General features: G+C 34.4%; 1 protein-coding gene across 4 annotated transcripts in view; it reads right to left on the bottom strand.

Annotated features, from left to right (window-relative positions):
- FCHO2 (FCH and mu domain containing endocytic adaptor 2) overlaps nucleotides 1-18065 on the bottom strand; it is a 99695-nt gene that overhangs the window by 29864 nt on the left and 51766 nt on the right. For all 4 annotated transcript variants that reach the window (XM_037372991.1, XM_037372993.1, XM_037372992.1 and 1 more), the window contains exons 9-12: nucleotides 16075-16119; nucleotides 14209-14281; nucleotides 9994-10018; nucleotides 1956-2010 (exon numbers count right to left, since the gene is read on the bottom strand). In XM_037372991.1, coding sequence (XP_037228888.1) covers nucleotides 1956-2010; nucleotides 9994-10018; nucleotides 14209-14281; nucleotides 16075-16119 — 198 coding nt within the window. The remainder of the gene's footprint in view (nucleotides 1-1955; nucleotides 2011-9993; nucleotides 10019-14208; nucleotides 14282-16074; nucleotides 16120-18065) is intronic.

Here is an 18065-nt window from a genome sequence, read left to right as displayed (position 1 = left end):
TAAAGCACTGTCATCCTTGGCAAAAAAAGGAATCATAATGACAATTCAGCCCTCAAAATAAGCAAAATATACAGACAAATTTAGCCTTGGTTCTTTATATGAATGGAGCTGCACCAAACAAAAGCTCTGAAAATGGCTATGCTAAGTCTTAAAAGATGCATTTGTTTTGGTAAGAAAGAATTTGAAAATTTTCCTCTACTTCAAGTTTTGTACCACTTAGGGGAGCATATATACTCTATACCTTGCTTCCATTATTTTCACTTGGAAATATGCCAGCCATTTGAATGACATTTCTTCAAACTATTACCTGACAAAGATTAAAACCTGAACCCTAATGAGATTCCAAATCCTTTTCAACTGTAAGAATCCCTAAGTCATGGTGAGGAAAAAGTCAAGTGTTCATCTTACAGCCTACCTGTCCTCCCAAATGGATCATATCTAGAAGTGAAAGTTTCAAAGCAAGTCATTTTTCATTTCATCAAAAGTTCTCTTGTTATGAACATTATCACCAACTTTCAAGATTGATTTTCTCCAAATCAGGCAGCTCTTGTAAAGTGTTTTTCAAACACTTAATACTGGACTTATTAAGACTGACTGCCATTATGGTAAAATAATGTCCTCCAACAAATCATCTCAAGATTTTCCATCAACAGAATAAATATCCACTCCTGGAAGGTAAGGGAGGGGAACAGGAAGGGAACTGATGACTTCCTGAATCTGGTCCAGATTTTCAGAAGCTGAAGTACTACCTGGCTGACAGGGATTGCAAATCACTGAGCTATTTCACTGTATGTATGGCCTTTTCTATTGTTTCACAACAAACAGGATAATGCAGAAAAAGATGCTCAGATGAATCATTTACAAAGCATGAATGTTGTTCATGCCTCCTATAAATATATGCAAAGCACGAAACACTGTCCTTCTCAGAACTGGATAAAAGTGTTCCATTTTTATATCAATTTTGTAAATAGAAGATAACATGAAATGCTTTTATTGGCACAAGAATCTTCACCAGGGGTAATAGCGGCATATTCTGCGAAGCTGATGAAAACAGAGAAGCTATGATGATGGACTGGTCCACTTTTAAAGTGCTGTTAACTGCTTAAAAGTTTCACAATTTACATTAACTGTAAAGCATAAGTTTACTTTTTATCTGCAGTGCCTAAAGAATTCAGTGAATACATTTTAAAAAATGAGCTATCTTGCTAGCATATTAGACTTGCTTAGATATACAGCAATTATTTCCAGCTCAAGTACAGCTTCCCTCTGTTTTTGATGGAAAAAAAGAGGACAAGAATTTTTTCCTTCAAAGGAAGAGCAAAGAAAAATCACAAGCATCCATAAAAAAAGACCCATAACAAAAATCTATTCTGCATATCATAGCTATTTTTAAAAAGACAATAGCATCTATGAGCATCAGTTAGAAACAGCATGTGGTGTAATGACTTCATTAAGTAACAGAAATTATATTTCTAGACTGCTGGAGCTCCCAGTCTTTTTAATGGTGTTACAAAAAAGTGGAAAGATGCAGGTATAGAACAGATAACCACTCTGTATGCTTAAAAAAGTTTACAAACTTCACTTTAAAAACTCTCTAAGAGCTTTTCAAGGAGAAAGATCTGCATGGTCACCTTAGAGCTTTTGTTCAGACTTTTTTTGGTTTATTTTGTTCTTTTACTGTGAGACAACCCCCACCCTCTTAAAGGTCCCAATACACCTAGATCTACTTAAAGGTCCCAATACACAAGATCTAATCTTTTGACATTTGCACACACACAAAATCTAAGACAAAATATTGTATATTTTGTAAAAGCTATGAACATAAGAATACAAGGTTGCAACATAAGCATGAATGTAATTCATCTTCCTTTACATAGCATTTAATTAGTAATTCCTCTCTCCAAAGAATTGTAATAACATCAGATAACTTGGCACAATAACAGTGAAAAGGATATCCTGTGTTGTTTCCGGTTTAATGCTGTATCCTTCATCATCTACATCAGGAATGTTCTAAAACAACAACAAAAATTATTATATTGACAAATGACTGAAAAAAAAGTGTTGTTCTTAAATCAGACCGAATTTTGTATCATTGACAAATTAAAACTTGATTATGAACACTCATGAAAGTCATTGTTCTTCACCATTAATTATTACAGTTACCTCAAGCTATGATCTGTAATTCAGAAATAGTGTGAACAGAATCATTCTGTCAGGAACAGAATACAACAAAACAACCTGAAAATTTGCTATGAAAACTGGCAAGTTTGAATGCATCTGCTTTTACTGGTGCTCTTACCAGAAAGGTCAGAAACCAACAGAAGCATTTCAGCTTTACTATTGAGTGTTAAATAAGCCTACAGTTCTCTCAGCCCCTATTTTCCCGATTTCTACATGTAACTCTTTTCAGTTAAGTTGCTGGAAGCACTGATGGTGCAGGAGCAAAATCCTTCCTAAGTACTAGTCAGTACTTTAATATGTGAATAAAAGCATTCCAGGTTGCACAAGTTGCAATTTCCTCTTCCCTCTTGAAAAGGCAGCAAGCCTGCACTTTTGCTTTAGCAAAGAATATCCACATTAATTTAAGGGTGTGGATGAAACTTAATAAAAGTGCTCAAAATTAGGTTCCAAAGTTTTCCTTTACACACCTCCAGCACCATCCTGGATTTTCAAAGCTAGTAAGTACCTGAGAACTTCAGACTAGTTCCGTTTTTTGGGTTTTTTTGCAGGCAATTAAATATAAATTGAAGAGAATTATGTTTAAATCATTCAGAATGCTTAGAAAAGAACTTAGTTTCATAAAATAGCTTTGGGGCAGAAAGGAACAAGTCTCTAATATAACAATATAAATTTAAAAAACATGCAAACCCCCACACTCATGTATATTATATATGAAGGGATAAACTTGGATGCACAGATACTCTCCCCATTCTGAACAGAAAAGCCCACTCATGACTTTGGAGGCATAGTTAATCTATGTGAGCAGCCGAGATGCCTCAGTAAGTTTATTATGAAAACCCCACAACTCAAATGCCTTCAAAATGCAGTGATTTCACCAGTTACAAATTCCTTATAAAAATTACAAGATTCATATAAAACAGTGATTTATTCTAGTGTACCAATCAGTTTATTTTACCAGAAAGTAGGTACTGGGAAGCAGTTTGATTAATAGAGGTATGTACAGTATGGCCAAAATATACCTTGTTGTTGTATGTCACGAGTGACTTACACTGGAGACTTCAAGTGGACTAGCAAGGAACCACTTGACTTCAGCTAAAATTTGAAGCCAATTTTAAAGAGATTAACTTTGAATAGCTTTTGAATTACAGAGGAAGATAAACAAAAACATAGTAGTCCCTCTATTCGTTTTACAGATACTACAAATGGGATGTCTGATATTTTACTAAGAAAGATTCTCCTCTATAAAGCTCTCTAAATCTAGCACTTCTGAATTAAATGGAATGAATTTAAACATAGATCAAATATTTCTGCTAAATACAGTAAGAAATACAATCCTGTATGTGGGATGTAATACCATACCCAATTAAGTAGCACATTAAACTAAGGCCAAAAAATAATCTTTAAGCTCAGATCTTAAAATATGGAACATACAGATGCAATTTCTTGAAATACTTGTAAGACCTGGACTTCACCACTATTTGATTAAAAAAAACCAAAAAAAACCAAAACAACAAACCACCAACAAAAATAACAAGAAGAAGAAGAAAAAGAACTGAACAAAAAAAAAAGTAATAAGAGAGGATCACACGGTCCAGTACCTTAGCTCTACTTGCTCAAATCAGGGTTCTTAGCTACGCTTGACCTCAGGTCGACCTTGTTTATATACCAAAATACACTAATGAAACTTGACATCAAAGTAAACAGAACAAAAACATATAGCTAGAGGGTAGGTACATTTTCCTACAATACTACAACTTCTGAATTCTAAGATTATTTTAGTTGTCATACTTGGCAATTTTCAATAGATCAGGATCATTCATGGTTAAGATGAACTGAAAACCAACAAAAATCTTTAAATATACAACATTTAGTTTTTCTTCCAGCTGGGCCATATATGTAAAGGATATTATTACAGGGCACACACAGCATGAACAAACTAGCTGGCAAATCTGACTTATTTTGATACAGAATTGTGAAAGAACCTAATTTGCAGAAGTTATTTTCACAAGTTATTTTCACTGTTATTTTAATTTACTGAATAATCCCTAGAATCAAGTAAATCCTTAGCAAGCACTAAAATCTTAAAAGTTCTTAAGTATTAAATTTCTTTCTTAATACTTTCATGTAAATTATTTCTGATCTTGAAGAGATATTTGAATGATCTATTCCTCAGGAATGGCACTTTACCATGTAGCTTATATTTATTACTTCAGACAAAAACTCAAATACATACATAACACAGATGGATGCTTTACAGCTTAAGTTCTGAACACAGCAACTGAAAAATCCCTTGCTTCTCTTCCAGCAGGGCTACCTTATCACTTCTTTCTAACACTGTGCAGAAAACTGAATTTGTAATTTCTTTTTCCCATTTTAAAAATTTAAATATACGTAACTTAAAACATCTGACTCTTCACAGTGTATACAGAGTCAGGAATCATCCTCTTTGTGTATCCAGCTTTGTCAGTGACTCAGATTGGTCTTGTACCAATTTATGATCATTCTTAAAACACCTGCTTTAATTAATGAGATTCTGAAGTAAACCAATTGTAGAAAAGGGTGGAAGAGGTATCTGGGATCATAGAATCATTTAGGTTGGAAAAGATCTTTAAGATCATCAAGTCCAACTGTTAACCCAGGACTGCCAAGTTCACCACTAAACCATGTCCCTATGCACCACATCCACATGTTTTTTAAAAACTTGCAGGGATGGCAATTCCACCACCTCCCTGGGCAGACTGTTCCAGTGCTTGACCACCCTGTCAGTGACAAAATTTGTCCTAATATCCAATCTAAACTTCGTGCAACTTGAGGCCTTTTCCTCTTGCTCTACTGCTTTGTATCTGGGAGAAGAGACTGACCCCCACCTGCCTACAGCCTCCTTTCAAGTAGTTGTAGAGAGCAATGAGGTCCCTGAGCTTTTGCACTTCAGTACAAAGTACTTAATCTACATTTGTACTGACAAATTGTGTCACATACGAGCAAGACGTTACCTCAAAATCTGACTTACAAGTTAAGCAGTAATTTCAAAATACTTTTTTCAATATTTTGAACTGGTAAACAGGTGAATGGTTCTGCTTTCTGAAACATCAGAATTTTATTTACTAATCTAAATTTTGTAACAGTGGTAGAGGACACAGAATTTTTACAGAGACACATTCACAAATTTGATGTTAATGAAGGCGTTTTCATTTACTTGACTAATTCTTACTCCCTTCTCCCCACTCCTACAGTTACAGAACTGTATGTTATGTCATGGCTAGTGTGTTTTTTAAGTATCAGCAGGCACAGCATGCAGAAGAGACCTGATTTGCCTACCATGCTGATCAGAGGAAAAAAACCCCAACCTTACCCCAGCCTTCACATATACCTGTGTAATTTTTGAACTTCAACACAGGAAATAAGATCTTTGCAAACTTAGGGTTTCTGTTGAAAGAAGTAGTTATTAATAGAACAGGGATGACGGTCTGGTCTAGTCCCCTACCCAAACATGTTACTTATACTCTTTGTAGAAGAAAAAAAAAAAAAGCAAGCTCAATATGGATGTGAATTGAACTCTGTGGAAGTAACTGGAAAGACAGACTTCTTTGGAAGAAAGTTTCACATTCTCAGAGGTTCTGTTAAGCAACTAAACATACAGCTATAAACCCCACAGGTTTCCCTGTGTTTGTAGATGTAATACAACACATTACAAACTAAGGTATTACATAGTTTTAAATATACATTAAAAATACAGGGTTCATAACTCTGTCTTTGCATTAGTATGTTCTATGAACTTTCTGGGGTGAATAATTTTTTAAAGAAATAAAACATAAGGACATAATAAATAGTGAAGTAGAAGTGGCTATACAAAAAGTGTGAGGACTAAGCATTCTGTTGCCAAAACTCAATTGAGTTTTGGAGAATGCTTTGTCTCAGTTTCCTTTTTTTGTCCCATCTGTCACCCAAAAGCAACAGAAAAAGTCACACCATTACCATGTCATTAGTTCCTCTGGGCTACATACGAGAGAGGAACATGTGGAGCATATTGCAGTCTAGCTACTTCATTTGGCCCTTCCTCAGCAATGTCAGCACTGCTTACAGGCTGGGCATCGGTCAAGAAGCAAAGCAGCTTCACTACACTTCAGCTTGATCTCTCTCCATTTTCGCTTCTCCTGGGATATCTACAGCGGTTATGAGAGCTCCTTATCAAGTTTTCCTCAGGCAGTGCTTCAAGATACAGCACAGCTGAACACCATTTCTTTTTCTGCCAGATGAACTTTCTGCTGTTTTACTGAACTGGACTGACTTCCTGTAACTCAGATGAGGACTGAAGTGAACGCAAAGTAAGCAGTTGAAGCTCATAGTCTGGAACAAGAGAAAAAAGCCTCTCTACTTTTAACATATTTGAGATGTAGATTTGACTGAGGTATATCCTTAGGTTAAGACAGAAGTATTACATATTATCAGTCTCCTCTGCTTAGGGTGCCTATTAACCCAAAAGACATGAAAGAAGAGAGTAGCCAGTCAGTTTCTTCCATGGCCAGAGATGCAGGAAGGAAGAAAGAAAACAGATATTCAAAGTTCCCCTGTCCTGTGCTGTAACTACAAAGCCTCATACCCTGTTATCAATGGCAGCTGTTCAAAATATGCCAGAACTAAACATTCAAAATGCAAATAAAGAAAACCATTTGAATTTCACTAAATATAAGGTTACTCTTGTCTTCCACTAATTAGAATTCGGTGGTTCCAAATTCAATCAGTCCCCAGCAATATATATTCTACACAACTGCAATTATGCTACACTGATATGTAAAGAGGTTAATGGCAAGTTTTGGATGCCTCAATACCTTTGTTTGCATTCTGGTTTCCAATGAAAAAAAAGTTTCAGCATTATGTTCCATGTATCTGTGGCTCAATTCTTAATTACTTTTGAACTTACTGGACAATTTCAAATGGATCTGACAGAAAGAACAGAGGACTCAAAGATAATTACATTACTACAGTCTTCATGAAAATAGGCAGTCAAGTAGAAGACCTGCAAGTATCCCAACCAGTGGAAGGGTTGCAATCCAGATTCAGATCTTGCTGGATGCAAGTGGAACCTTGTAAATGCCTCCCCAAAATAAAAGTTTTTACTACAGCTTTGATCTTCCTATAGACCAGCCCTAGAGACATGACAAACCCATGGGAAACAAGACAACTAGTTCTGCCTTTAGAAAAACTTTCTAGGTAATAAGCATATACAGAGCCAGGTTTTAGTTGCTATCTCTTTCTAGTGCACACACAGTTGCTTTCTACGTTTCTTAATTATCAAGGCTTTGCTTAATGAAAGTTACATGCATAGCTTGTCATATAGTAACACATACTGTCATCTATATTTAAACAGAGACTGCTTACTGAAGTGGCCAATCTTTTTAATAAATACCAGTTCTCAGTTCACAGCTGCCTTCCTACTCACGAGCACATAAAAACCTCTTTTAGCAGTTATAAAAAAATATTGATAGGAATTAACAATTTGTTCAACTGCATTACATTTTCCAATACGTACAATCTGGCAGTTAGGAAAAGAATGAGCAAAAGCAGATGGCTTCCCACAGATAAATTTGAGAACTTCCATTTTGGTACAAAAGACATTTTTTAGGACCATCTCACTGTTTTGTTTTCTGGAAACCCAGAGAACAAGTTTGAATACACTGCATTTTACATTTTGGACTAGTGAGAGCCTTAATGGTATTGGCTACACACCGTATGTCCAAAGATCCACAATACCATGTAGAACCAGTAAGTATTGAAGTCAATTCTTACTGGATCCTTAACTTCTAAAATTTCAATACAGTTACCTCAGTGTTTACAGTTATAAATAATTGCAAAATGGTTAACTCTTACATTCCTTTCACACAATTAAAATTATTGACAAACAAATAAAAACCATCTTTTAAAAAAAGATTATGTTAATAATATAAAAGCCAGACAAATTTTCTGTGAGTGACCAAAGCTGACCAAAATCATAATTGGAACACCTTAAATAAGTTGGATTTTCTGAGGGCTGGTCCTTAGTATTTTCTAGCAATCAAACACAAATGATAATTGCTTTCAAAAACACTTTTTTGACAACTATGATTTTCCAGGTTCAATTTCTTGAAATGTGTAATTTATTGCAAAAATCCATACAAATGAAATCCTCACAAAGATAACAGTACAGATAGCTCTAACTTTTTAGATCAAGTTTCAAAAATTAAACAGAAAGGAAATCGTAAAAGTAAATGACAAGAAAAATGAAAAACATTTGAAATGGGACCTTCCAGAAAAGGACATAAAAGCACTCTGGGGTGCTTGTTTGCAAGGGGTGAAATGAATCTCATCTATGCTATGCTGCATTATTTTTCATGAGAATGGTAGCTTCTGCTATTAAAGCATTCCACCATTCAGAATAATACTGTTGCTTGTAAAAGGCAAGAATAAATGGCAGACCAAGTTTTAAGTTCCAAATGCAGTCATAACATGTTGGCCATAAAAAACCCAAACCAGAATGCAACAAAAGTATCAGTTTTGTTGTTAGACACTATGAAAGTTAAGGGTTTTTTTAAACCAAATATATATTTCATATAGACAGAACAATTAACTTCAATGATCATATGGCATGCTTCATGCAGCCAGAAAGAATGTCAAACACATTTAGAGTTGATTTTTTGAACTAATTATTTCTTAAAAATGTAGAGACCAAAATAAACACAGAAGAAAATAAACATTGCAAGTCAAACCCAGTTGTGGTTCACTCCAGTGACTCAACCTGAACTGTCAAAAGATATTATTTCCATGAAAAGCCTGATAATCATGGGGATAATTCTAAAGTTACTTTACTTTAAATGTACCCTATAGAAGAAATTTCTCTAAATCAAGATGACTTTGCACAGGATATAATAACTGTCTTGATGTTCCATTATGTGGCAAAAGTTACTTTTCCTTATTCAGAAGAATGGTTCCGACAGATTTTTCAAACCAAGTTTCTCAAAAGAATTTTTAATATTAGGTACTAGAAATCCCAGATATTAAATGCAAAGAAGAAATTCCACAAAATAGGTGAATGTGGAAACTTACATTGTTTAATATAATTAGCTTATAAATAAATGAACTGAAAACCAAATCAGTCTACAGAAAATAATTTAAATTATTCTATAAATTATTCCCTACTATAGCTGTGGGGAGCTGCAATCTCTGTTACATATAATTCAAGACAACATACGTGTTTAAATAAAAAAGCTCAATTAAGGAAATAAAAAAGCATTAACATAGCAATTTAATTTGCAACTGTCACTTATTTGAATTTAATAAATAAAATTGTAGGACATATCACAGATCAAACTGATGAAAAACAGGCCATTAATAAAGTGCATCTAGAAAAACTGCATTTAAAGTTATATTTTAATAAGTATATTAGAATAATTTCTCAAAGGAAACAGTAGTAAGCAGAGGAATATAATGACACAAAGTTGGGTCTCTTCAATAAACTGAATGTTTTTCTTACTGAGAATCTATTAGGCAAGCAATTTAAACTATATAACTTGAAAAGTAAAGTAGCAAATACCCGCAGTAAAAACACCTTGTTTAGAACCTAAAAATATTAGGAAATATAAATGCAGTACTGACACATATTTGTATATACCGCTAAAGATTATGTACTGAGCAAAATTAATACTTCAAGTGTTATCAAAATATTAACTCCTCTATCAGATAAACAATCCATTGCAGGGACTGTATATGTTAAGTTTCATCAGACTGTAGCGCTTGACAATATCAGCATATGCATGTTTTGGAAATAAATCTACTTACAACTGAGTCTGCATCCGGACACTCCCTGTTAAAAAACCCAAAGAGAATATACAATTATAAAATGCACAAATTATTTTATTCATACAGTTCTGGTACTTCCTTAAATATTTTCAATTAATTTGAAACATTGCATTTGACCCTTTTGCTTCTCAGACTCTGTTAAAATTTTCACTGTAATCCACATTTAACTGAATGAGATTTAAATAAAAGCTGAAAGTTTATGCTCAAAACACCACAGAAGAAAACCTCAAAAGAAGCTCTGAAAAAGCAAACTCACATACAATGAAAAATTAATAATAAAAAAAATAATCAAGGGAAGCCAGGAGTACCATGCTGTATTCTGCATGAATATCCTTTAAGAGTCAGGTCTCTGTGGTTGATGCGCACAATAAGTAGAGGTCACCAAACCTAATGAAACAGTCCACATGCAATTGCAAAACATTTCGGACAATAACCAGCTCCCCAAGAAATTAAGACTATTCTTAGAGGTATTCAGAGCTTCCCTCTTTTGGAATTTCACTCTTAGTTTGTGTTTGTCAAGCACAGTTACAGTCAAACACTAGAAACTAGATGTCAGAAAAAATAATGGAGCACCCTCTTAATAAGCAGTTAAAAAAAAAAAAAAGGTGTCAGCAGAAGGGCAGTGATTGTAAGCACATTATTCACAAGTGTTATATTTTTCTGCTATAACCTCAATTGAAGCAGTAGTATTTTAAAAAATTAATGACACCAATTATTTTTGACGTCTGCAGAAGCAGAAGCAACCACATTTACAGACTGAGGGAATACTTGAGTAGCATACAAGTCCTCTCCAATTTTCACCCTGAGAAATAAAGCGGCAAGTGCCAGTGTAACTGAACAACAGCGTTTTTATATAATCAAATTGAACATCCTAAACATGCATTTACAGAAAAGAAGAGGAAAAACCGTCAAATTTATTGCAATCTAAATCATCTTCTCTGAAAGGCTAAACAGGTTAAAAGTAAAAACTACAACGTCTTTAAAAACAGATACAAAAACTTGCTAACATGAAAGCATTAATATGAAACACAGTACGCTCTTTTAAAGAATTGACAGTGAGATGAAGGATCCCACCTCCTCTTAAAGGCCTCAAACAAAAGAAAACGCATGTGACCTTCCTCATTGACTTAACGTCTTTACCTCCCTCTGCTGGCTAAGCTGAATTCATAGCAATAGAAACTGCTACTGTAACAGCTATTTTACAGCAAGACTTCTCTCAAAAGATATAACAAACAGATTTCCTGAGATGGTTTTAAAAAGTGTCTGTATGTGAACAGGACAGCTTGTTAAGAACTGTGAAAGATGTGAGGCAAACCACAGCGAAGTCAGCCTAAAATGAGGATTTTCAAAACTAGCGAGCCGATAGATCTTAAAAAGTAAGGGCAGATCTAGTATCATTCAGAGGAGCACCAACAGCACTTTCCAAGATCTGCTCACCAGACACAAAGGAAAACTCAATAGTTTGCAAATGCTGGTGAATTGGAAAATGAGGACATCAGGTTTTGGAAAGATGTGCTTTTACGTCACTAGATGCATGATCTTCTTTCAAGATTAAAGAACTAGGCCATACTTCTAGTATAAGGTAACATTTCAGCAAATGGGGATTCTATAAAGGAATTTAAAGACTGTAGATAGAAACCAGAGCAACCAAATCATGCAAAGCAGTGGTTAGGAAAAAGAAGGGAAATTCTTGACTAACTTGTATAGCAATATATAGTAGAACACACTGTGTATGGTATCTCACTGTGTAAAACCACTACTAGACACAACATCCAGCTTAGGTGTCAACACTTTAAAAACAGTACTGATGAAATGAAAAGCAAGCAAACCTTAGGAGTTTTTCTAGATGTGGAAAGCTTTTCCTACAAAAACTAAACAAAATTACAGCCTAATTTAACAAGAGATTAAGAAAGGACTTGACGTCTATGTGCAGCAACATTTCTGATGATACAGTTTTATCATTACAGCCTATAACAGGATCATCAGCTAAAGATTAAATCACACAAAATTTAACTAGTAATAATTTTTTTTAAAAGAAATCATAAATAACTGTTGGAGTATTTCACTTAAGCACATAATGAATTCTCTGGTTTTTTATGTGTGATGTTCTAGTTTATTTAGAAGTCATGGATTATTGCGAAAACCTCTGTAAAAGACTATGTCATGTGTTAGACAGGAAGTCAATATCATGCTGTCATACTGCTTTCTGACATCAGAATCTACGTATTTTTGTATTGTGTGTAAACATAATAACAAGTATAAAAAAAATAAACCAAATTTCAGTCCAGCTTGTTGAAAATAAGGCAAATCCTTTTCCCATTTCGGAGTAGCTGAGCTGATTTATATTTTCTGATGACATCATCGTGCTATGAAAAACAAAATTATTTCTAGACAGAGACACTGATATTACCTTTCATCATTAAATAAAATATCTTTGGGAAGAAGCACCTTTCAGGAAAGGTATTCAGATCTACAACAGGTAAACATTTCTACAAGGTAGAAAGTATTTCACATAGCATAGAAGCCAGTTTTCAGCCCTCAGTGCCAAAGGACATTTTCTTTCTCTTACACGTCAAAGAAAAAACATGATCTCTAAGCAAGGACACACTGAGTCATACACCTAGGAAGAGTTAATTTGGAGCTTCCAGGTCTTTACTGGCTCCAGAAAGCTACTATTAAGAGCCCTAAATCTTTGATGGGGCCAGATTATGTTTCATCATCTGTCAAAGAATGGATGGAAGGAGATGCCTGGTTTGCAAGGAGGCTTATAACACACATGACATGAGATTAGCTTGCATAATAACCCAAGTGATGGCAAAATAATTATCTTGTTGGACAAGAAAAGCTGACAGCTACAGAATTCAATCATACAACAGTACTCAATACTATCAAAATCACTACTTTGTAAGGCATAAAATGCAAATGATTGAACATATTTTTTGCTGCTATTTGATACTGCAACAGTTTTGCAATCACAAAAAATGTAGTAAACAAACTCCAGAGAGAATGGATTACTTTCAAAAAGGGCATTAAAGCTGTTTAAAACATGAGTATCATAAAATATTTTAAATATTTTAATTATTTTAAGCTAAACCTCATCAGAAAAAATAATTCTTTGTAAAAAAATAGTATTCTCTGATTATTACTGGCCAAAATCACATGATATACAACACTTCTGTCACCATTTACTCCAGCTTCATAAAGTACAGAAGAGAAGTTGGGGGAAAACTAAGTCACAGAAAGAACAGAAATATAGAGGAATGGATTAAAACCCCAAGAGCTTCAAGCACTAAAGGCATCATGACAGATATGAAAAAGCATGGTTTAGGAGTATATCACTATTAAAGCTAAACACCAAAAGAAAAACACGTATAAGGCACTTTGTATAAGCAAATAATTAGCAACTGCAGTTCTTAGGCCATTAGTTTTTCAGAATTATATTAAAAGCTAAGGCTGCTAAAATATTTTTTAAAAGTAACTTTAAAAAGTATGTTTGCAGATGTTGCCTTTGAGAATATTTCTATATTGTTAAGTTTGTCAAATTGTAAGCTATTTTCTTCTAAAACAAATACTTCTACTGAGAAAACACATCTAGAAATTACAAAGAAAACATATTGTAATATAGTGACCATTAATAATATGCAGACTTTAACCTATCCATCTAAGAACTTTTATTCAAACTCACTTTCTGGAGAGTTTTAACTCTTGAGAGACAGAGCACAGGCAATCAGTATGGCAAAGGGCACAGCTGGGACATCAGAGTTAAAATGATGGTCTTTAAAATGAGTGTGCACATGATATAGTACTGAAAAAACACTAAAAGATTTTTTTGTCCTCAATACTGTACACAGAAGTTTTTCTAATAAAAGAATAACTGGAGCTTCAATTCTGCAAACACAGACATCCAGTACTTTTTCCATGTACAGAGGTCCTATTTCATTAGCAGCACACATGAGAATCACATTATCTACAATGTTCAAATGTAAAACAAGGGAGAACTATGCATCAATGCACAGGAAAGAATGAAACATGAGTAGACTACTATGTTACTTCCTTAAAATCCTTAAGTTATAAAAATGTTCAATAGCTGTGTTTTCATACTCATGCCTTTTGTTAAGCATCAGCTAATGTATATCCCCATACTTTCACTAGTTTTCATACAAGACAAGGCTTCAAGATGGAAAATATACTTACACAGATTCAGCATCTTTTTCCTTTTTCATGATTCCTGATAAACCAAAAGGCTTTCTTTTCCGTGGTTTTACTCCTATGGAATAAAAACTTTTCACTTAAAAATCAAGGAGATAAGTATGTATTGAGCCATGTCAAACTTAAGTGCATACCAATGCATACATTTTAAATGCTGCGGCAAGTGATACAAAAATCTAACAGTGGAGATAAGTATGGAGCCAAACTAGGGGAACATTATTCCAATTTGTTGTTAAGTAACAGGCAAATCAAAAAATTAAACTAAAATATGGTTCAACACATTAATAACATAAGTCCTTATAAAACTGACTTGCATTGTACTTCCAACTCTCCAAGCTGGGTATGCAGGCTATCACTTTTTAAAAAAAAAAAAAAATGGGTGTACTGCCAGTTTTCAGAAAAGGGACTCGGCTCACAGAAACTCAGTGGCAGCTATTGCTCCTGCCAGTTCTGAATAGCCAATGCGCTTGGATCAGAAACTGAACCCTGCCTCCCTCAGATACTGCAGTTCAACACCCTGTTGCTATTTCCCTGCATGTTCCCAGTAGCTGCAAGCCCCTGTCTTTCCTAAGAATTAGGATCTTGGTCCTGTAAAAAGCCAGAGAATCTGTTCTGGCTTCCCAGCTGATGCTGAGCTCATGATTTCCCAGTGCTGTAGCCAGCTCTAAGGCTGGCTCTCACTGAGTCTGGAGCCATGCCTCCCCTCTGTTGTTTCTTTCCTGTTTTTAGCACCAGATACACGTAGCTATAATACAGAAAAAAAGTTTGCTTGCTTTCATACCTGTTTAATGTACTAAAATTAAAGCACATTTAAATATTCTACCAGACTTGCTGCAATATTTGCTTTGCTCCCCAATTTTTGCTGAAGCAAAGTAGATTGCCAAACAAAATTACTAAGTGCAAACATCATGTCCAACTAGTCTACAATTTGTTTTGACACATGATACTACTGACAGCATGCTTTTGAGCAAAATGGTGGAAATAATTTGGTATCCAAAATGTAACAACTGACAATTCAAGAACATCATCAAAAAATCCCAAGTCATTATATTCCCCTTAAATACATTACACAGCACATAAAGAATCTCTCTACTCTTAGAAATTTTTAAGGCTAAATAACTCAAAACTTCTCAAATCAGGTAGCTGAAAACTCAGCCACATCTTATATTTAAATGGAGACAGAATTTGCTCCAAAATTATTTTTAAATGCTAGTCTGGGCTTTATTTACTTTGGTGCTTTATGCAGCCCAAAACAATGACAGATGGAGTATGAGAGTAGTTTCTGAATATGGATCGTCTCTGCTTCAGTCAAAAAAGATTTTAAGTCTCTGCTGCAATGTTGGCAACTTAAAAGTTGTCATCTGCTATAGTTATACTGTCAGCTCCTCTGTCCCAAAAGTAAATACATAGCTTATGCAAATAAAGCAGTTCTTAACTGCTTAAAACAATCCCCTAAGCAAAATAAGCTATGACAACAAAGAAAGGCTTTGCAACCATAACACTGCAATAAACTTGGTATAACTAACATGGTAACAATGGAAAGAGCCTGGGCCATGTTTTGACACTTGCAAATTGTTACAACACAGTCATAAATGAACCATATCCAAACCTCTGCAAAGGCAGGATCTTAGCCAAAGTGTATTTATAAGAAACATTAACATTCTCCAACCTTCGTGCATTAGGCTTATAAAGTATCATAGGTCTTATTGTTTCTTAAAGGAAAACTGCTTTTTACTCCATTGGAGTACTTTAAAGTATAACAGATTCACACAGTGACTATACCCCCCCCCCACAGTTTCAGGTCCTTATCTGCAGCATTCTTATGTAAATAACTATGCCACAACAACTCACCTTCAACTGCACTGGATGTGTTACATTCTTCAAATTCAATAGAGCCTTAAAAAAATTACAGTGAATATAAACATTAGGTCAAATTTAATCTGAGATACTTTAACAATTATTACTATTTCCTGAAAATACTAGATAATCTAATTATAAATTTAGGTGGAAACTGGAAAGCACAATTACCCTGACAACGGTCAAGCAGACTGCAAAATCATACGTATGCAGCAAACAATTAAAAATTTTCACTCTTTCACAGTGGAAAATTAAAATGCTAGTGCACACTATCCAAACAAAATTAAATTGCCTATGTTATTACAACCACATGAAGCATCTCTAATTGGTGTCCTCATTCAAAACTGCTTCTATGATATAGTATTAGTGTAAAATTTTCAATTTCTCTTTAATAACAAGAGTTATACATAGAAAAATTGAAAAGGAAAAAAGCACTGCTATAGGCCTAATTTTGAGGTTCACACTTCTGCTAACTTGTATCGTTAATTCTTCTGTTTCCTCTTCATAGCAAATTAAAAGTCAAAAGAGGCATGCAGCATCCTAAATATAGCAATAAAGATTAAATAAATTCATTATTATAGCTTTTGATTACAGCTGACAGGAAGTAACAGTAAATTGTCCTTGCAAAGTGAAGTCCTAACCCTCACTCCTTCAGCCTGGCCAGGTCTAGAATTTATTTAATCCCAATGTAAGCCATTTTACAGAGCAAATGCGCAGAAAAAAGTGATCTTCTTAGGACCCTGTTCAGGGAACGGCAGAATCACACCAGCACTTGTGCAAGTGCAAAGAAAACAGAGTAAATGCAGGCAGGTTTCATTACTTTCAACCCATACTAAGAATGAGCCCTTTGACTCGTTTGAAACAGTAGCTTGTAAGTGTATCCACAGAAGAAAACCCAAAATTTTAGCATACTAGCACTGTGACATAGGGGTTATTGCTTACCCTTCTGTAACTATTTTGAGGGCGTGCACACAAGTTTATATATAGGCACATTAGAGATAAAATGGAGGGGAAAAAATCCCATTCTCAATTCTTCACCCAAAGGCAGCCAACATTGTCCCCTGCCTCCACACTTGTGCAGCTACTTCAAGTGAAGAGTTTAAAATCTTGAAAATTTCAATTAAAACCAACTGGCAATTAAGTGATTGTGAAAACCTCAAACAGAAACTACTTTCATTGCTGCCCCAAAACACACTTGCTAGTAACTGCTCTGATTTATTTATCTTTAGTCATGATTATTCGTGAGTATCCACTATAAAATCAAGAGCTGTGCAATTTTCAGGGTGTTTTCACATAAAATAAAAGCTGTACTTGAAAATGTTTTCCAGGATTTTCATTTGCATTCTTCTCAAAATAAGCATGTGATACTCTTTGCTTAAAATAAACAGTTGATAAAAACAAATCTCAGATACAAAAAACTGTAAGACTACAAGCTTCAGTTTGACTTTAAATTGTACGCCATAGCAGTTCAATGTGATGCAATTGGAGATGCCACAATGAAAGTAAAAAAATAATGTTGCTGTAAACTAGCATTGTAAGTTATACAACTGGGATTAATTTGTATTTGATTCATGCAGTTAAGTACCTCAAACAGTTCTGTTTGTAATATAATCCCCAGTATATATATTTAACTCTTGCAGTGCAAAATTGTGTTCAGCTCTGTACAAAAGCTACATTTTGATAGCATTTCTCAAAACTGCAAATGAAAAAAATTATGCTTATGTCAAACAAATAGAAAGACAATTGAGAAACTGATGTTGTAACTCAATGCTCACCAATGTTAAGCAGCCTGAATTATTTTAAACGTATTAGATGAAATCTACCAGGTGTTTTCTTTGAAATTTTGCAGACTTCTAATGAATTAAAAAAAAAAAAAAGGTATGCTCAAAGTAATGACTTTTATTTCATGTTATTAAGAATGAGTCTGCAAAATTTTCCCTGCCAGTCAAAAAAGATCTGTGTTGTAAAACTACCAGCAGGATGAG

The sequence above is a fragment of the Falco rusticolus genome, chromosome Z (genome assembly GCF_015220075.1).
Source record: "Falco rusticolus isolate bFalRus1 chromosome Z, bFalRus1.pri, whole genome shotgun sequence".
In the NCBI taxonomy this organism is placed as follows: Eukaryota; Metazoa; Chordata; class Aves; order Falconiformes; family Falconidae; genus Falco; species Falco rusticolus.
The sequence above is the reverse complement of the archived record's forward strand: the minus strand, read 5'-3'. Positions and strand labels throughout refer to the sequence as shown.